Raw genomic sequence first — 22,735 nt, 5'->3', positions numbered from 1 at the left:
GAGAGGTCTGCTGCATTTTTTATCCTTGCCGTTGCCTGCCCCTTTCTTCTACTTTGCGGCAGGTGCATAAAGATATCACAGCTTGAATCAGCTTTGCTGCTGCCTGCTTCCTGTGGGTGTTCTGCAGCGGGACAAAATTTAACGATTCGTCGTCTGTGTCTGCCCTTTAGAGTCCTGTGCCGCGTGAGGGCACAGTTATCACTTATAGTGCAAGTTTTGATCACGGCGTTCACTTCTGTTGCAGCTTTCTCCGGACCTCGGTATTCAACAGTATCAACTTCAAGTGTAGTCTGAGGTGATCATGGGAAGACTTACCTCCGGTAAGCGTATATATTGAAAGTTTTGATTGACATTTGATGCTGTCTGGTGTTACAGACACTTCGAGCTGCTGTAAGTTAGGTTTAGGGATTTGATTGTTATAAATAGAATTAAGGATTATTTTTCCTATCTTTGCCTTCTGCTGTTGTATGTTTGTGTTGTATTTCGCCATCGTGAGCTTGTGGTTTTCTTTCTCTCTCTGTGACTTTCCCTTCTCCTAGCAGTGTACGTGTTAGCTTAGGCGAATGGGGAATGCCTGTGTCTATTTTTGTAGTTGAATGCGGTTTCTAGCCCCAGCCATCATTTACGGCTATCTTTAATTCAGTAATAAATGTTATTTTATATGAAGTTTAGTCTTTTCTTATTCCTCTTTGAATGTACAGTTTTTTACCAAGGATCCTGACTCCTTGGGTTTAACAGCCCTTTTTAAATCATAATTTATTCTTTTAAAAAATCTGCTTCTAAGAAGAGTTTGTTTAAGGGAAGAGTAAATCCCAGTTGTTTTTTTAATAAGAAATCAGAGTATTCATACAACCTTGACCTGGTATATATGTATTTTTTCTTACACGAGATTTGTGTAAGAGGGAATACCCTGTGGCTGGTCTAAGGCTCTGAAAATAATCATTTATAGAAAGCTTGATAAGCATAGTAGTTCTGGTTATTCATAGTGAGCAGGAGGCCAATACACACACATACACACACACACACATATATATATATATATATATATATATATATATATATATATATATATATATATATATATATATATATATATATATATATATATATATATATATATATATATATATATATATATATTAAGAGAGAGAGAGAAGGTGGGTAAGGGAGGATAATGATCATTGGCTGGCAATGTTTTTTCTTCTTCAGGCCAGGCACTGTGAAAAACATTGAGAACAAGTGACCAAGAAACTAAGTGGGTACATAGTGCATGTTAGGCGTTAATGTGTTGAGATATGAATCCAGGCAGAGAGAGAGAGAGAGAGAGACCCAGATTTCGATTTCTAAAAATATATTTTACATAAAAATCTAGAATCCAATAATAAATAATGGAAATCCGAGCTGCTCTGGATTATTGAATAAAGATTTGATTATCTTAAGATCCACTGCGTTCCTGGCTCTGCATAACATTCGATCTTCTCCTAATATATTTGAATGGGAACCGAATTTTTTGTTTGTTGTGTAATTTTTACTGTTTTGGAGTATATGACATTTTACACATTTCTGTATATAAACTGTTTTTTTATTGAAGAATATCTTCCTAAGCGAAATATCTAGTTTTATTTAAATAACCAAAAACAATGTGTGGATGTTTTGATGGTACAGTGGTTCTCACCTTGTTGAAATGAATAACTCAGGAAAATCATTTTAATATCAAATTTATATTGTTCGTTTTTTACTTAATCCTAATGAAGTGCTTGCAACTCGTACTATACATAAAAATGTTTAGCTTAATACTTAAGGTAGTTTTGTGAGACTAGCCTTGTGATCCCCAGGCTGCCAAGATTCATTCTAAGAGCTATCCATTGTGGGCCAGGAGAGGAATGTTGTTCACAACAGGTCTGAGGTATTTCGTATCCAGAAGTTGAACATAGACGCATTGGCACTCCGCAAGAAACGCCCTGTCCGCCTCCTAACCCTGGGGAACCTGGAGACCGAAAGGAAACAAGGAAACAATGTTGCCCTCTAATATTCACTTCTCTGTTGCATGAAACACTAATTTAAAATAATCCTCGAAATTAAATTTTTCTTTGTTAAAGTACCAAAATTAGATTTTCTCTGGAATGTATCCTTTCTCATTGCAAAAATAGACAGAATAAAAAATGAAACAATCTTTTTTTCCTTGTAATGCCTGAAAAATGGTGGATTGAGACTTCAGTATTAGTACCATTATGAGAACACAGTTATCCAACAAGATGTCCGAAATTCTTGGCAATATAAACGCTGTGATGAACTATACCCTTAATTTGATTTACAAGTCGTTGGCCTCTCTTGACACTTCCTCAACACCGGTTTGTGGTAATGAGGCTGGAGTGTGCACAATGGTGTTTTTTCTCTTCCTCTCCGTATTGGAATCCCACGTCGACTGGTTGAGGATCTGTGCTTGAAAGAGGATATCGTCAGTGCACGTGCCAAGGGCTTGTGCCCAAACCATGCCCAGCATGCGAGCGTGTCGGCCACCCACTGCCCTGTGAAATATGAGATCAGCCGGGCGTGGCCTCTTATAACCGACACCTCTATCTATTTCAGCTTTTTTCTGTTCTTTTTATTTTTGCTTCTCATCTCCTCTCCTTTGTTTCTTTCAAAGCCTTTTTTTTTTCTAAATTCTCCAGTTTCTCCTTTCTGATTTCTTCCCCGATAGAGGGCTAAATATAAGTTACAATAGCTGGTTCTTGGTTTCGTATCCTCACAAAGAGTGGAAAGATCACCTGCGTGAATATTTATTACTTTTTAATCGTTTTCTTTTTAAGATAGGAAAATTTTTAACCGCGTTCATCGTAGATCTTCTTTGTTCTGTGTCATATAAATTGTAACGCAATCCTCTCTTCTGCATAAAAGACGTGTATCATTGTCGGTATTCTTATTCGTAAGAAATTTGTGGTTTGTGTATAATCATCGCCTCCGACGTCGTGCAACGCAAAATCTGCCCCTCTTACCTTTCCTCATTGTTTCACCTCCACAAGTCTCCTCTCTCCTCCATCGTCCGGTGTCCATTGTTTATGTTACATTCTAATCATAGTTCTCATCTATTGTTTTATATTATAATAATATTTTCAAAGCAGCAAAATATATTGATCTTTCGTTCGGGGTTCATAAGTTCTAAAATCCACTTCATTGTTTTGTATATTTAATTGCCATAATCTTGTTTGTTATACAGGTAATTCAAGGAACGTTACCGATCATAGAACGGTGTCGAAATGCGGGAAATGGGATGTAATTTTATTTTCTTCTTTCACTGCATGACTCCATATACATTGCGTTGATGATCACCTACGCCACATAGAGAGTAGTTCATTCTCAGCTGAAGTAGGATTATGTTTTCACAAGAGCAATGTGTCTGTTTTTGAACAGTAATTTGCAAGACAGTGATGTACCCAAGTGAAAAGTTCGTTTTTAAGATGATATCCCAATTAGAAAGGTCGCATTGCAGATAGCTTGTAATACATTTTCTTTTTGTTTTTATTAATTTCCTTTCGATATCATGAAGGTACTAGTTTTAATTTACAACTTTGTCCAGTTTGTGGTATCATTGTCCTTATAGCCAGATTATGAAAAGGAATGGCTATTCCATGCAGAGTACTTGCTTTATTTGCTTGTACTAGAATCATCTAACTCTGAGACCATTGTCTGAGATCATTATTAGTTTTTGACTGATCAGGTATAACATCGAAGTGGATTCCAATCATTTAGGAGTGACATAAAGAGGTTCAATCAATCTAGTAAAAAAAAAAAGTAAGGAGATAATTATGATGCTTGAATTTGTTTAAAGATACACAAATATGTATTCGAGACAAACGTGTTTAATAATGACACTAACTAAAATAGTAAAGGCAGATTATGCTTTATTGTCCTTTTAAGCCTCATATAAAATATGTTGAAGAGGTTGATGCTGTCAGTGGGTTTCGGCATTCGTCCTTTTGTTTAAAAGGACTTGAGGATAGCAATTCATCCTTAAGCGCAGATGTGTCCCTATCTGTACACATCCCAGTTGGTAGGAGCTGAAGGACTCAAAGTATTTATATACTAAAACCTCAGAATTTCATCTCATCTCTTCACCAATCAAAGGGGAATCTTAATAGAAAAAGAAATCTCTGAGCGGACGAAGCTTATCCTGGAGCGAGTAAGTTTCAGTATCAACAAAGATAGCGACCCGCTCAGTCATCGTCAGAGATATCATCTTATCGGGCAAATTCCTTTTTTGAATCTCACTTAAACTTCGAGCCTTAAGCCGGCCAAACCTGAAATACAGAGAACAAGATAAATTCTGAAAGTAATGTCATGAAATGCAGAATCTTATTTTACAGAATCACGCAGATATAAGACCAAAAGGGGCATGGAGTTGCGATGCTTGGAGCCAGTAGATCAGTATCATCTTATATCATGAATGCCAAGCGCATGTAAATACTCAGCATGGGATTGCAAATCCTCTGCTCAGTAATAAAGAGGAAATCGCATGATCTGTTTGTGGTCCCTTATTCCGATATGTATGAGAGTGTAATCGTCAATACAATGGCACATAAGAATCTCTTTAAAGGCATTTGTTCTCGTGATGGAAATCATTCGATTATAGGAGATGGCGCCATGTAATTTCTTGGTTAAGTAATCAGTTTTCCCCCTTTTGATTAGAGTCAGATCATAGGTGATTTACTAGTGAGGTTTATTAGATGATGTGTGTATGTGTTTGAGCAATATACATGTTTCTACCGACTGAGGATGGCAATGTTTGCCTGATTATGAATAAAAAATCATTGACCAAGTGATTATTTTTGATCAGGAAAGATTATTTCTAGAAAAGATATTAGGTGTTTCTTTGTTTCCAGGGATTTCTTTAAATTATGAGACAAGGATTTCAGTAAAGATTGTAGTGTAGTTATTTTTGCTTATGGCTTTTACCTCTGCTGTACAGGATTTTAAATTTGAGTAATTTTTGAATGATTAAATTATTATATAAGAACTTTGTTCCCTGTAGAGCTTGTATTGAGGTGGTATGGTTAATCTGTCTTAGTTATCAATGCTGATTACTTGAAATTCCCCTTGTACAAAGTTATGAAATCGTCCCGGTGAACATGAATTCACAAGGATTTTTGACTGTTATAGCCCCGTATGTAGTAGAAGCCGAGGATTGTAATTTAGAAAGGACACCTACAGCATTAGATGTTTGGAATGAATTTAAGAAAACCACTGAACATGAAATACAACATATTATACTGTACAATGCCGCTTAATCAGGATTTTCACTATTTTAGTTCAAAACGATAAAAAAATTCCCAATATAAACTGGAGCCCATAAAGATCGTTGTGCTACTTTGGGTCTTGAAAGACAAAAGTTTAGATAAAGTAGCTTCACCGGGCAGGCATTGGTGATTAATCGATAGACGTTTCGTCCAAGAACTTTGACTTTTGGTGACATGGATCATGCCTATCACTACTGATAACTCGTTATTGTCCATCAGCAAGCAAAGAAACGTTCTTGGTTAATTTAGAAAGACAGTGGGATCGAAATTTAACTACACACACACACACACACACACACACACACACACACACATATATATATATATATATATATATATATATATATATATATATATATATATATATATATGTGTGTGTGTGTGTATGAAATTTTTTTTATCACACCGTGATTTATATACAATCATGAAGCTACAAATGTCGTTTAATATCAAATTCACGCTACCTCGAGAGTATCTCCGATGGAGAATTATCACCGAAGGGGAATTTATATAAGTGATAAATGAACAGGTACCACTGGGACGCGAACCCTTGACATGGCGCGGTGGTAACGTCCACTGGAGTCGTTGAATGGGTCCATGTCAAGGGTTCGCGTCCCAGTGGTACCTGTTCATTTATCACTTATATAAATTCCCTTCGGTGATAATTCTCCATCGGAGATACTCGAGGTAGCGTGAATTTGATATTAAACGACATTTGTAGCTTCATGATTATATATGTGTATGTGTATATAACACAGAAACGCATGAAGTTAAATACAAAATACCTCTAGGAAAAATATACCTGATATGCTCCCGGCCAGTTTTCGGTGTGTATGTGTATATATAATATATACACATATACAGTATATATATACATATATATATGTATATAAATGTGTATATATATATATATATATATATATATATATATATATATATATATATATATATATATATATATATATATATTATATATAATACAGGGTGTCCATAAAGTCTTTACAATTTAAGAAATATATTACAAAAGCAAATTAACAGACAAATGTGGGGAAATTATTACAAAATGAGGAGTACATATTGAAGTTTTTTTGCCTCATGTAATACACCTCTATATGGGCACCATTAGTTGCACGAAGCACAAGTGTGTGTGTGTGTTTACTACGGAATTTTATAGTGTGATGCTATGGCTTTTATGTTGTCTTGCTTTGTTACGCACTATTGATCACACAAATATGATTACGATACATTAATATACCTAATTTGGCAGCCATGTTTAAAGGGTCACTTCGTAACTTTTTCTTTAGCATTTTCTTAATTTGTCCTTTTGTTTCGGTTTTATTGTTTACTTTAAACAATACTGACCTAAGATTATGGAATTATATGAAATAACGGAAAGGATGTGATATTGGCCTTTTTTTTATTGTCTGCTATTGTATTTTGAGGCAACTTATTGGCAATAAACCTGTTTGGCTTATTGCTTACCAAATATGCATAATAAGAATAATAGAAAAAAAGGCAGCCACTAAGTGAATTTTGTGCTTATGCAGTCCCTTTGTTATGTAGGACACCAAAGTTTAAAGAACAGGCCTTGATGTACATTTTTTTTTTACCAAATACTGCTTTAAACTTAGATTAGCTTATGATATCATCTGCAGAATGTCCTTACGATAAAATTTCCTTCTCCTGTGAACTTCTGTTTATGCATCATAACCCTTGATGTGGTCTATTGTCCGTGGTATACCTCCACGTGGTCCTGACTAACCCTTTGCCCTCTTTCACTTTGGAACTGAAATGTTGGCCGACTTTTTTGTCAATAATAATAATAATAATAATAATAACAATAATAATAATAATAATAATAATAATAATAATATTATTATTATTATTATTATTATTATTATTATTATTATTATTGTTATTATTACTTGGTGTCCTACATAACAAGGAGACTACATAAGCGCAAAATTCACTTAGTGGCTGCCTTTTTTTCTATTATTCTTATTATGCATATTTGGTAAGCAATAAGCCAAACAGGTTTATTGCCAATAAGTTGCCTCAAAATACAATAGCAGACAATAAAAAAAAGGCCAATATCACATCCTTTCCGTTATTTCATATAACCCCATAATCTTAGGTCAGTATTGTTTAAAGTAAACAATAAAATCGAAACAAAAGGACAAATTAAGAAAATGCTAAAGACAAAATTACGAAGTGACCCTTTAAACATGGCTGCCAAATTAGGTATATTAATGTATCGTAATCATATTTGTGTGATCAACAGTGATGGAGGCAGTTTGGACATGCTAATGACATCTGCACTGGTTTGTATAATCAATCACAGAGGAAAAAAGTAATGCAAAATAAGACACAGGTTAAATTCCACACCATACTCATATGATTTACTTGTTTACTGACTCTCTAAGGCACAGATAAAAGTGACTAGGAATTGAAGACCGCTCAAAGATCATCATCATGATGATGATGATGATAAATAATAATAATAATAATAAATAATATTATTATTTATTATTATTATTATTTTTTTTTATCATGATGATGATGATGTTTGAGCGGTCTTCAATTTCTAGTCACTTTTATCAGTACCTTAGAAAGTCAGTTAACAAGGAAATCATATGAGTATAGTGTGGAATTTAACCTGTGTCTTATTTTGCATTACTATTTTCCTCTGTGATTGATTATACAAACCAGCGCAGATGTCATCAGCATGCCCAAACTGCCTCCATCACTGATAAAACAAGTCTGTGGTTTCTGAAGATCAAAGCGAGAAGTTCCCAGGCAACTGATATCACTAACCAGCGTTCCATTAGGCAGATTTATGGAGACAAAACCGACAGTAATTCGTACACATAATTGAAACCTCTGAAGAAGATGATGCAACAGCATCTTTTAAAAATAGACCAGCCTTAGCGCTCATTTATGACAGCTTATCGTGTCTCTTTGTGATTGTCAATTATGGTAATGCAAGAGAAACTACACCTGCCTAATTTGTCATTCATAAAACCTTCAATGATTGTTTCCTGAGATTCTTGATGCTCAGATGAGCGTAGCCTTCACCTGATAATATAGGTCTCCCTCATTTTTAGGTTTCAGTAGCAAATTATTTATTATTTTTTAAATGTTCGTTGTGTATAAGTCACGTATCCACTTTTATCAGTTATGAAATGGTTTTCAGAATGTTTACTGGTTTTTAATCTGTATTCGAATTTGCAATACTTTTGTCTTTCCTTCTGTTTTTATATATGACTTTATAATCAATGTGTGTTACAGAAATTCATAAAAAAAATAGTGTGAGTTAGGGAATTGTTTCCTTTAATGCAACAATAAGAGAATGTTTTCCTTGACTGGTAGCCGTATGTCCTCGTGATACCAGATAAAATATGATGAAAGTAATACAGAGCCGGTAACTAAACACCCCTATTATCTACTCAGTAGAAACCATGTAAGGATAATTGCTGTTTTATCTGAACGAAAGGTTACATTAACGTTGACAAGTGAAAGTAAATCACTTTCCAGGGGCGTTAGTGCTCTATATAGGTAAGAGCCAATGTTCTTTAAACATAAGACCTTAGACTCAGCCTTCTACCAATATACTTATGTGTATATACAGTATATATTCTGTATATATATATATGTATGTATATAATATATATATATATATATATATATATATATATATATATATATATATATATATATATATATATATATTATATATATATATATTAAAACGGCTGTAACTTCTTCCAACATGAACCTGGTATTTCATTTAAAGAAAATCGACTGTAACGAATTTATCGTATTTGGTTAACTTTTAAATCTTTGCATAGAGATCCCTGATGTAAGTCAAGGTAGTTTGTGCCATCAATTTCCGCTTTAAAATGGCTGTTTGCGCACTATAATTGTCTGCCAAGGAATCGTTGCCCTAATAAAATGTGAGGAAGCAAAATTTTGTCAGAATTATACGTTATTCTTCAAGGAGAATTTATTAGTATCGTGGCCTAGACTCCAGCCCTCTAAAGGGGAAAAAGTCATATGGTATGTGTGTGTGATATATATATATATATATATATATATATATATATATATATATATATATATATATATAGATATATATATATATACATATATATATATGTATGTATGTATATGTATATTTACATATATTGTATATATGCATATATATATTATATATGAATAGATATATATTTTGTTTATATATATATTTGTATATATGTACATATATATATGTGTATATATATATATATATATATATATATATATATATATATATATATATATATATATATATATATATATATATATATATTATTTGCGTGTATATTTGTGTGCGCGTGCATGTATGTGTAAAGTTGATATAAGTTTTGAAGCATACAGGCATGCGATGTCCTACGGAAACTAAACAAATCACGGGTCATATCACCTGAATTTTGCGTTTGATTAACATGCAATTTTTATATAATCGAACACCTACAGCACTTATTAGTGAACAGGTTATTGTTATATAGATTACTGAATTATGAAAACTGTTTTGCACAATTATACAAAAAATACATATCTGTGTTTTTAGAATTACTTTTTATCGCCGCCTCTTCCATATCATTTGTCATTGGATTTGCCTATGTAGTTCAAGGATATATAACAGTTATCTATTTGTATGTTATTGCTTCCTTCCAATCTCATTATTTCTTAAAATCGACGTGGGTAATTATCTTTCCTTTTCCAATATACTCCACATACCCACAAATGCACTCGCACTCAAACAAATATAGTATGTGATGAATATTTAATGAATGGTTTTCACCCTGGAAGGTTTAATATTACCTCGACTAGGTGGCCCTTCAGTTAAAATTACTATATGATGGTACACATTTTCAAGAGGCACTCTCTTGTCTTATTAATCAGCCATAGTACTCATCCTATGTCTCTCTTTCCTCCCCCCACGCTCTCTATCTACCTTTAAACCTCAGTTACGTCCCTCAACAGTTGACTAACAACTGGACAATCGCATCTTGATTTATGAGACCGGTGCTTCTACTGTTTTTATCCTCGTTCTAGAGGAAGCGAGTCCGTTTAAAGTTATCCGCGTTATCCGCCAACGAAAATGTATTTTGATAAGATCTGAATTGCTATAGTGAAATGCAAATGCTATTTAGGATTTTTCAGTGGAATCAGGTTAAAAGGGTTGTGTTAGGTGCGTGCCTTCATTTACGGCCTCTGTGTACTGTGGGAAGCAAGAAGATAAAATGTGTGTGTGAGTGAGACCGCGCGCAAGTATGTGCTTTTATTTGTAGGGGTGCGCTTAGATGAATAGCATATCACATGGGAAATTATATTTATTAAATTTATAACACAATTGTAAGGAACGTGGGATCTATTTATGACAAGCAGAGGTCAGCTGGTGGTCGTTCATCATTTCTTAAGGTAAACTGTCTTCTTGTGTGCATCATAAATAGAGGTATTTGATATTGCAATACAAAATGAGGAGATAATATACTGTCAATTTGCAACACGAGACTCATAGAACAGAACGCTCTTGTGTGAACAAAAAGCGAGAGCAACAACTTAGCAGTGAGGTAAATGAAGCTAATTTAACGAAATGTTAAATATGCAAGCGGAACCAGCTACATTTGTCTGAGAAACTATAGCAGTAATAAAGAGTGATTCAAAGCAGCCATCCTGCTTCTCTTAAACTACGAGCACCAGGCCCCCAACTCTAACATCATTTCGCAATATCACTATAAAGAGAAATCGTTTGCTACTTGGGAAAGCGACCGTGAAGGACCTAAACTGAACGTGAATGCTGACAAGTAGCAGATGTTTGTTAAAACGAAACCTACGGAGGATGGCCAAAAGAACAAATTCCGGCGACGGTACAAACACTAACAAGGAGTGTTTAAAAAGTACTACAGTGACATAATCGAAAGATATGTGGTACTTGGCATTATTACCCCTTTTCTCTGTAAATATCTGTAAATCCTAAGTGCAGCTCTATAATATAGAATTCAATATTTTTTTTATCGTCATTAACTTTTGAAGTATTGCCATATATATCAGCAGAGGATGTCTGAAAATACTAAAATCCTTAAATAACCAAGTCATGGTAGAGTCATGTGTTATCTCAAAATGCAGAACAGTTAGTTGTCATAAGTAATGTTATTTCATATTTTCTTTGAATAAAGGTAATGGCTGATTTTGTATTAATTTGGCTTTATAAAGTTGATGTGGATAAACCCAAAATTTACCTCTATTAGAAACCTGATTTGAATAACAATTACCTTTACTTCCACGCACACGCGTGTCATGGCGTTTCCCAGGTCTACTTTTTCTGTACTTTGGACACTATCTTAATCAGGGATCAAGGCTAATGCTGTATCCTGTCTTTCCCGTTATGCATATTCTTATCCAAGGATGAGAGAATGGATGTTGATTGTTTCAAAATGTTTGAAAACCAAAGCATGCATAGCAAATGAAGCCATTTCGTAAATAAGCAGTGAGTGTCGTTTAATTTATTATTATTATTATTATTATTATTATTATTATTATTATTATTATTATTATCTACAGTATATATATAATATAATTTTCCTTTATTCCTAGCTTGTGTTGCATGAGACAATGGAAGACGTGTGTAATGTGGTTTTATGTAGAAGTGGTGTAAATGTTACCCTAGGTAAAATAGGAGAAATCAGTATGCTCTTAGATGGTTGGTTTATTTAGAGATAATAGAGGAAAATAAGCTGATGATAAGAGGAGGAAAGGAAGATGGAGAAAGTTTTGTTGGGTAGATGGTAGGAAAGAAGCATTGGAAGGAAGGACATTAATATCTAAGAGGCGATGGCACGAGGTGCAAAATTGAGGTTTGTGACAGTATGTTAAAGGATTCAACGTGCTGCTAGCGTGTCTTTTGTGCAGTTCGACAAAACGGCTAATGTTCTGAAATTGTTCTGCACGGTGTTTCATCCATGATTCAGTATTGCCAAGCATGAATGTTGCTGTGACCATATGTTTTTTCTCAGGACCAACCCCTTTCAAGATACACGTTAAATGTGTGTTTTGTGTACACACACACACACACACATATATATATATATATATATATATATATATATATATATATATATATATATATATATATATATATATATATATATATATATATATATATATATATATATATATATATATATATATATATAGATTTTTATCGCACACACAATTGTTCTGTGCATTAGTACAATTGCCAACAGGACCTCATTCAAACTGGGTGGTATCTAATGGAGATATTTATTCAAAAAAGTTACAAGCTTTCTAGGACAAACAGTCTTCATTTCTCAAGTATCCGCACATTGTACGGATACTTGAGAATGAGGAATGTTTGTCCTAAGTAACTTTTTTGAATAAATATTTCCACTAGATACCATACAGTTTGAATGAGGTCCTGTTAGTAAAATTATATATATATATATATATATATATATATATATATATATATATATATATATATAATATATATATATATATATATATATATATATATATAAAATTACAATAAAATGAATTGTCATAATAAATCTTCAGCAAAAATACTAACGAAATATAAAATGAACAAGTATTTACTTGTTCATTTTATATTTATGTTAGTATTTTTGCTGAAGATTTATATATATATATATATATATATATATATATATATATATATATATATATATATATATATAATCAAAAGCTACAAACGTCCTTTAATACCAATTCGCTCTACCGAAATAATATATTTTCATATATGTTACCGGAGGAATTTTTTAGTTGATAATAAGTTCGTCGTCCCGTGAGCTCGAACCAGTTAAAGACAAGAACTCAGGACTACAGTGGACGCATTAACCCACACGTGGGTTAATGCGTCCACTGTAGTCCTGAGTTCTTGTCCTTTGCTGGTTCGAGCCCACGGGACGACGAACTTATTATCAACTAAAAATTCCCTTCAGTAACATATATGAAAATATATTATTTCGAGGTAGAGCGAATTGATATTAAAGGACGTTTGTAGCTTACTGATTGTACTGTATATGAATCACGGTGATGTGATAAAAGTCATATATATATATATATATATATATATATATATATATATATATATATATATATATATATATATATATATATATATATATAATGTTACAAACTTTCTAGGACAAACAGTCTTCACTCTACTTGAGAATGAGGACTGTTTGTCCTAAGTAAATTTTTTGAATAAAAATTCCACTAGATACCATCCAGTTTGAATGAGGTCGTTAGTAAAATATATAATATATATATATAATATATATATATATATATATATATATATATATATATATATATATATATATATATACATATATATGTATAAATGAATCATGAAGATATGGAACGTGATGAATGTACGTATAAATAAAGGCAAATGCCACAGAGGAAAATTGAAACAACGGAGTGGTTGCTAGGCCTTTCGACATACGGTCCTTTGCTAGTAAAGGACCTTGTGCCGAAAGACCTAGCAACAACTCTTTTCTTTAAATTGTTCTCCTTGACATTTGCCTTTATTTATACATATATTTATACACATATATATGTATATATATGTATGTATATGTGTGTATGTGTATTTATATACGTTGTAATATTTAATTTAATTGTAAACATCTGTTCTGTTGAATTACATTACTTGGCTGTATTCATAAAGATCATCATCGTTGCCTCAAATATCGACGAAACAATTCTGTAGGGTCGGAGTGTATGATCTTTAAGAATATTTCGTGATAATTACTGTTTCCATAATTTCTCTGTTAGTTTTTTTTATATCAATCTCCTTGTAGTATGATAGGCACATTCATCCTTGCTTCTAAACTGGTCCCATTACTGTCAAGGGAACTTTAAATATTATTTTTTTTTTTAGTTTTAACTAAAAGTATCGTCAAACAATAATTACATTATATTTATAAGCCTGTTCCTCTGGCTTTACTTTATTTTTCTTTTTGTTTACCGCTGGAAGACAACAGTCACCCAATGTACACCAAAAATTCCTTATCACTTCCAGGCCAACATTTTGCCGTTTTCACACACGATAAAGTTTGAACAAATTAAAATACTCTACAGATACCCTTGACCTTAGGTAGACGACAATGCCACAAATTCAGATTCATATTTATATGAATTTGAATCTGCACTGCTTTCAGAAGTGACCGTTAAAGGTCACTGGACAAACCCCAACAATTATCATACCATATATGAATCCTAAGGTTCTCATTGCTTGCATGACGTAACCTTAACCTTCTTTTACTGTGCGAAAGTTACTAACCACAGTAATTTTCTTGGTGATGAAACAAGTGCAAGTAAAGAGTAACATAATGTCGTTACTTTTCATAAGTAAATGGTACCACAAGACCTGCCAATCGATACTAATGCGCTACCGTGGCAAATTCCACTTGCCTGAAGGACAGTTTATGGCTAAAAGCTCTTTGAAACCTTCACATAAGAATTTTGAGGAATTTAGGATTTTTTTTTAAGATAAAATATCAATATACTCAGCTGTTTGAGTATTAGACGAAGGTCGTTCTATGTAGAAAAGAAAAAAGTATGTAACTAAAAGTCCCAATTTATACATATTCCATGTAAATTAAGTCTTCCCTTGCCAATGGATATTAATGTGCTACCGTGGCAAATTCCACTTGCCCGAAGGACAGTTTGTGGCTAAAAGCTCTTTGAAACCTTCACATAAGAATTTTGAGGAATTTATGATTTTATTTTAAAATAAATTATACTCAACTGTTTGAGTATTAGACGAAGGTTGTTCTATGTAGAAAAGAAAAAACTATGTAACTAAAAGTCCCAATTAAGTCTTCCCTTGAATTACGGTCAAACAAATTTTATAAAATAATTATTGTCTGCTCTCTGCTGGAACTTTGACAAATACTTTCGGTTAATGTAAGGTGGTGTAATTTTAAGTTCTTAGGCAGTGTTTCATTTGTTATAAAAAAAATTGTTTTTTATTTGCGAAAGGGTAAAGGGTACTCTCTCTCTCTCTCTCTCTCTCTCTCTCTCTCTCTCTCTCTCTCTCTCTCTCTCTCTCTCTCTCTCTGTATCATTGTCATCGTTATTGTTGTCATGATTATGTTGAGGGGTTTTCGAAATTTACCTAATAAAGTGTTGCAATTTTGAGTTCCATCTGACAGTTCAATTATTTTTTTAAGTATAAAAGGATAGGAAGATTTATTTTGGTTAAATATGGGCGTCAAGATTCAGAATAGGCATAGAATTTAGAGATGAAAGCTTATAATTCCTGGTGAAGATCTTGGGCAGAGAGGCACTCACGCGACTCATAAAGGTGAATTATGCCACAGAATATCTGAAATAATCGATGCAATGATGTAGGTACGATTCTTGAATACTGAATTCTGTGAAAATGTGGCAGTGTGAAAGTCGGTTCATCAAATATAAGCATTTCCCCAAATGTTCTCTTTCAGTCGTATTTTGTTTTCGAAAGAAGAAAAGCTGCATTTGTAATTTGGTAGAAGAATAGTCACTGATACTGTGACTATTTCTAAACGAGATTATTTCATGGTATAAGAAACGATGGCCGTCCGAGGAAGAATGGATATCATAGCAAATATTAAAACTTTACCAGATCTGCTTATTATGTGAAATACCTAGTAACAAAAAGAAGACGTTCTCTCTCTCTCTCTCTCTCTCTCTCTCTCTCTCTCTCTCTCTCTCTCTCTCTCTCTCTCTCTCTCTCTCTCTCTCTCTCTCCACACACACACAATAATGATCCTGTACCAATAGAGACTTTTACTCTGTACTCTTGTTCCTTAGGGGATCATATAATATACTGCTGATGTGACGTTAATTAACGCACGTGTTCGCCTTTCTGTTCTTCGTATGATTTATGATGTGCTCTTCAATTTGCAATCGATAATTTCCTGGGAACAAGTACCTGCATCAAAAGCAATGGTATTTTGCAAAGCAGGTTTCTAGTCTTTATGGATTTGAATTTACTCTTGCTAACGTTAACAACATAATGTATGATATTTTCCGGAATTTATATATGTTAGAAATTTCTTATTACGGAAAATGTAAAATAAGGAAGTAAAGTATAAAATACCACAAAAGAGAGAATTGCTGAAAACTGAAAAAATGTGGATTGAAAAGCAATGTATTAACCTCCAGTGGGATGAAAGACAAGTTTGAAATTAAAATTTGAATGTAAAAACAAACTATCGCATTAATCAACCTCATCCAAGCTATAAACATCTTTGCATATTTTGATCTCGGTCAGCAGTTCATCTTCATTATTTCTAAAAAGAAAATGTAATTTATAACCATTGTTGTTAAAAAGTTATTCTAAATTTCTAAAGACCTGGTAATGTTCAGGAATAAATATTGGAGATATGAGTAAAAAAAATTGCTGATTTCATTATATTGTCAAATTTTGTCCCAGGGGTACTGTAATTGCTTTCTATCCAAAAAGTTGGTAACGCATATAGGTAATTATATTTTTCTGTCTCCAAGTCTGACAAATTTTCCTAATACACCAAACAGAAATTTTCAGCATGACTGAAGGACATTTTTATCTAAAAACAACGCGAAATCTTTACAAGCATTATAAGAAAATATGGTTCTTTTAAACAACTCGAACTATACTCATAGTTTTTTATTCTTTCACATACAAGGAAAACAGTACTTGCCATGAGGTTAATTTTTCAATAAAGGTGATAAAATCTTAGTTGATAAAACTAAATGAATAGAAAATCTTTACGCTTTCTTTTTTGCTTAGATCATTTCTCTGATATGACTCAGTCTTCTATAAATATTCGAGGTCTCCTAGTACTACACTTTATAAGAACCAATATATACTCATAAAAGGCCCTTACATACCATTGGTCACTGAATTTTAATGGAAATATCCCTTGACCTTAAACTCGGAATCCTTGATCATTTCGAACTTTATTATGACACCCAACTGTTCTCACACGTATATTAATGTCTCCTTAATTTCCATTATCGGAGAACGTGTTCATTGGAGGTTATGGGGTCAATTGTCCGTGGAATAAATTATTTCAATAATGCAAAAGTGTTCTTATTCCTGGGGCCTTCAACAAAGGCCAGGCCTCGCCACGACTGAGAGAGAGAGAGAGAGAGAGAGAGAGAGAGAGAGAGAGAGAGATTTTCGAAACACTAACGCGTACGCAGAAAACCATTCAAACGCAAAATGATGTATTTCTAAAACGTTCGTTTTTTAATTAAAAGTTATAAAGGAATCTAAGTTCCCAGTGAAGAGGAAAATATGAGTAGCCAGTAATCACTTCTCCATACTAAAACTTTGACCGGGATCCATTAGAATTGCATAGAGTGGTTTTTCAGGTCTTTGTTTTGTCGTTCACTCACTGATAGTTCTTTGTTTAAATAATGCTAAAAACTCCCTTCCTTTGATGAAATAAAAATGCTAGAATAAACTTTGACAATAGTTTGATGTTTATTACCTTGTAGCTGCCATTTAACTAAAAAGAAAGATTTGATAATTATATTATTTGCTCCTTTTTTATGATTGGCAGTTAACAGCTCTGTTCATCGAATATAATAAACACCAGACGAAGTTATTAAAGTAACTAGTTGTACTAGTAGTTTTCTTTGCTTTAACAATCTTGTTTTTGTTTTCCTTTGGTCTAAATACTAAACTAACTTATGTCACTTAATGTCTTTTGTTGGGTTTCTCTGATCCGTTCAGTTCCTTGTTGGACGAGTAGGGAGAGTTCTCTGCTAGCACTCTGCTAGACCCGAGTTCGAGTCTCCGGCCGGCCAATGAAGAATTAGAGGAATTTATTTCTGGTGATAGAAATTCATTTCTCGGTATAATATGGTTCGGATTCCACAACAAGCTGTAGGTCCCGTTGCTAGTAACCAGTTGGTTATTAGCCACGTAAAATAAGTCTAATCCTTCGGGCCAGCCTTAGGAGAGCTATTAATCAGCCCAGTGGTCTGGTATACTTAAGGTATACTTAACTTTTTTCTGATCCAAACATTTCTCTTTTGGGTTGCCAAAAGCATAGGGATAGAAAAAAAAATAAAAGTTAAAACACCCGATATTACCACTTTTCAGAAATTTGGAGACCTGGCTTTACGATTTTTTCACTTCGGATAAGAATTCTGTGTCTCTGTAATGAATGTCATGGAGTACTAGCGACATCATTGATATGCAAACTTGATTCGGTGGCACATAAAGTGACATATAACATAGCTGTTGCATGAATAAAGAGAAAAAAACGAGAAAGCAAAGGATCAGCGCGCGCGCGCGCACACACACACACACACACACACACATATATATATGTATGTATGTATATGTATATATATATATATATATGTATGTATATATATATATATATATATATATATATATATATATATATATATATATATAAATTATATATATATACACACATATACACTCAGCCATGCACACATATATATGTGTATATATATATATATATATATATATATATATATATATATATATAATGTATATTATTTTTAAAGTTATCATAGGGCTTCACCATGAAAGTTCAGTGTTTGTGATTTATACCTGTTCTGCAATTCCGGAAATGGGGCTGATAATCTCAGGTACCGTCTTCAATCACGTGAGAGTATTTTCCCTTAAGGTTGGTTTGTATTGTTTGTTCATTATTATCATCCGTTCATAATTGTCAGCATTGTTGTTGTTGCACCTAGCGAACTTTCCAATGAAAAGCTAGTTTTCCTCATAGTAGACTGCCCATAAAAAATACTAAATGGAGATGGTTATAAAATAAGTCAGCAAACTTGCAAAAATTATACACAGCAAAACAAGTCAAAACTAAGAAAGTTTTGGCAATGCAAACGTATTCGATAATCGTCTCTGTATTCTGAACTTGCTTTGTTTATCATATTGTGTTTTTCTACATTAACCGTTACAGCAGGGTTGATGATAAGTCTGTAATTTCACCTTTTCCTTGGGCTGGAACGATCTATAATTTGAGATCAAGTCTTATTCAGTTTCCCCAGTCCTTTCTTCAGACTGAAATGTAGAAACGCAATTCCCGAACAACAAAACAAGTAAAGTATAAAAGAATATGACCTGGAATTGCTCTGGAACAACTACCAGAAAAAAGCTCGTACCCTTGTTTGAAAAATTAAAACATCAATACACATACACCCACAAGTGCTTAGAATTGGAACACTGAATGTTGGCGCCGTGACCGGACGAAGTAGGGAGGTGGCAGATGTCATGGAGAGAAGGAAAATTGATGTCTTGTGTGTGCAAGAGCCAAGGTGGGAGGGAAACAAGGCAAAAGAGATTGGTAGTGGATTTAAGTTGGGGTTGTTCTTATTAAGGAAATGAAGGAAAATGTGGTTGAGGTTGAAAGAAAAGCTGTAGAATAATGAAAGTGAAACTGTGCTATGGGGAACACATTCTAAATGTAGTCAGTTCTTATGCACCACAAGTGGGCTCCGTTGAGGAAGTTAAAAATAGATTCTGGAGGGAGATGGATGAGATGATTACATCAATAGAAGTGGAAGAAAGACTGTTGATTAGAGGTGACCTGAATGGACACATTGGACGCAGTCGGGAAAATATCAGTAGGATTCATAGAGGACATGGAATGAGAGAAATGAATGAAGAAGGAGAACTTGTAGTAGATTTTGCATTATCTTTTGTTTTGGCAATAAACAGCACCTTTTTTTACAAGCAAAAATTACGCAACATACAGTAGTGGAGGGAAACAGACGCAAATTGATTTTTTGTTGTGTAGAAAAGCCATCTGGTAGAAGTAAAAAACTGTAAGATCATAAAGGGAGAAACTGTTAGCCCACAACATAGGTTAGTTGTGTCTGATTTTCTGATACGGCGGATTGCACAGAGGAAAACTATGGCGCAGCTCAAGATAAAGTGGTGGAGGCTAAAAGACCAAGAGATGAGACAGAGTTTTAAAGAAAAGGTCCTGCACAGCATTAGATTAGCAGATGATGTGAACATCCGGTGGGTAGAAAATAGCACAATGATACTGAGAACAGCAGAGGAGCTATTAGGGAAAACATCAGGTAGAGGACCACCTAATGGTAAGGAGAGCTGGTGGTGGAACCAAGATACTCAAGATAAGGTAAACAGGAAACGAGAAGCAAGGACAATTTATGAAAGGAATGAATCTCAGGAAAATGAAATGGCTTGGAAAATCGCAAATAAAGAAGTAAAAAGGGCTGTGGCAAGTTCAAAGGCAGAAGGAATAAATGAGATGTATTAGAAAGTAGAAACATCAGAGGGTCAGGGGATGATCTACAATATGGCAAAAAGAAGAGATAGAGCAACTAAAGATCTGACGCACATCAAGCAGGTCAAGGACCGAAATGGAAGAGTTTTGTCAAGGGAAGAATGTATAAGAGCAAGATGGAAGGAACATTTTGAGAAGCTATTAAACGAAGAGAACCCCAGAAGAATAAGAGAAGAGGGAAACCCACAAGTAAGAGCAGTTCCAGATATCACCAGAGAGGAAGTGAAGAGAGCACTTGACAAAGTGAAAAATGAAAAGGCTGTTGGACCTGATGGTATACCAGTTGAGGTGTGGAAATGCTTGGGAGAAGGGGTTGATATACTCTGGGACCTCTTTTCAAAGGTCTACCGCCAAGAAAAAATGCCGGACAGCTGGAGAAATAGTATTATGGTCCCAATATATAAGGGAAAGTGGGATATACAAGACTGCACAAATTACAGAGGGATAAAATTGATATCTCATACTATGAAGATATATGAATGAATTATAGAGAAAAAATAAGGAATGAAACAATAAGTGAAGAACAATTCGAATTTATGCCTGGAAAGGGTACAGTAGATGCAATTTTTGCACTAAGGCAAGCAATGAAAAAACATGCAGAAAGACAGAGAGGGTTACCTTTAGTATTTATTGATCTGGAGAATGCATATGATCAGGTACCTATACAAGAAGTGTGGAGATGTATGAGAGTGAAGGGTGTTTCAGAAAAGTATGTTAAACTAGTCCAGGATATGTATGCAGAGGTTACCACTCAGGTAAGGGCCACTGTGGGAACAACAGAAAAGTTTAGTGTAAGAGTTGTTTACATCAAGGTTCAACTCTCAGTCCCTACATCTTTGACCTTGTGATGGATGTTATTACATCAGATGTCAGAGAAGAAGTCCCCGTGGAGTGTGATGGTTGCTGATGATGTTTTGGTGGACCTGACTAGAGAAGGGGTGGAGATAAAACTAGAGTTGTGGAGACAAGCACTTGAAGATCGAGGTTGAAGGATAAGCAGAGCTAAGACAGAATATCCGTGGATGGGAGGGGAAGGAAAACAGGGTGCAGTTAAATTAGGTTTAGACGACATCAAGAGGGTTACCACTTTCAAGTACCATGGGTCCCTGTGTGGTGAATGATGGCATGGGCTCAGAAATAAACCACAGGATACAGTGTGCTTGGATGAATTGGAGGAGATCATCGGGAATATTCTGCGACAAGAGGAATAATGCAAGGGTAAAAGGAAGGTTTTATAAAAGTGTAGTTAAACCAGTGATGGTGTATGGGGCCGAGGTGTGGTTAATAAAGAAGGCTCAAGAAAGGAAGTTGGAAGTGACAGAGACGAGGATGTTGAGATGGATGTGTGGAGTCACGAGAAAGGATAGGATCAGAAACAATTATATCAGAGGGATAGTAATGTGGTATAAGTGTCAGAGAAGATTCAGCAAAGAAGATTGCAGTGGTTTGGTCATGTCATGCGGAGTGAAGAAGATTATGTGTGTAGAAGGGTCATGGACGTGGTGGTTGGGAGGAGGAGGAGGGGAAGGCCAAGATTCAAATGGAGAGATAACGTAGCAAATGACATGAGGGAAAAGGGGTTAAGAGAAAAGGATACTCAAGATAGAAGGTGGTGGAGAAGGCTTACATGGAACAGCGACCCCATATAGAGACGGGTAAAGGCTGAAGACAAAGAGGAACACACACACTATATATATATATATATATATATATATATATATATATATATATATATATATATATATGCGTGTATGTGTATATATATATATACACACACTCAGTAATGTAAGAGCCCTGTAGGGGTTAGTGCCGTCAGTGCACCTCATACAGTGCACTGTAGACATTACTCAAGGTTCTTTGCAGCATGCCCTCGGCCCCTAGCTGCAATCCCTTTCGTTCCTTTTACTGTACCTCCTTCATATTCTTTCTTCCATCTTACTTTCCACCCTCTCCTAACAAAAGTTTCCCAGTGCAACTGCGAAATTTTCCTCCTGCTACACCTTTCAAACCTTTTACTGTCAATTTCCGTTTCAGCGCTGAATGACCTCATAGGTCCCAGTGCTT

General features: G+C 34.3%; 1 protein-coding gene across 1 annotated transcript; it reads left to right on the top strand.

Annotated features, from left to right (window-relative positions):
- Positions 1–20,272: 20,272 nt before the first annotated feature.
- Positions 20,273–20,644, top strand: LOC136850429 (uncharacterized). The gene has a single exon (XM_067124009.1). It carries the CDS (start codon positions 20,273–20,275, stop codon positions 20,642–20,644), a length of 372 nt encoding a protein of 123 aa, XP_066980110.1.
- Positions 20,645–22,735: the final 2,091 nt, after the last annotated feature.

Source organism: Macrobrachium rosenbergii, chromosome 22, assembly GCF_040412425.1.
Source record: "Macrobrachium rosenbergii isolate ZJJX-2024 chromosome 22, ASM4041242v1, whole genome shotgun sequence".
Classification (NCBI taxonomy): Eukaryota; Metazoa; Arthropoda; class Malacostraca; order Decapoda; family Palaemonidae; genus Macrobrachium; species Macrobrachium rosenbergii.
Note: the sequence above shows the minus strand (reverse complement) of the source record. Positions and strands in the feature narration are given on the sequence as shown.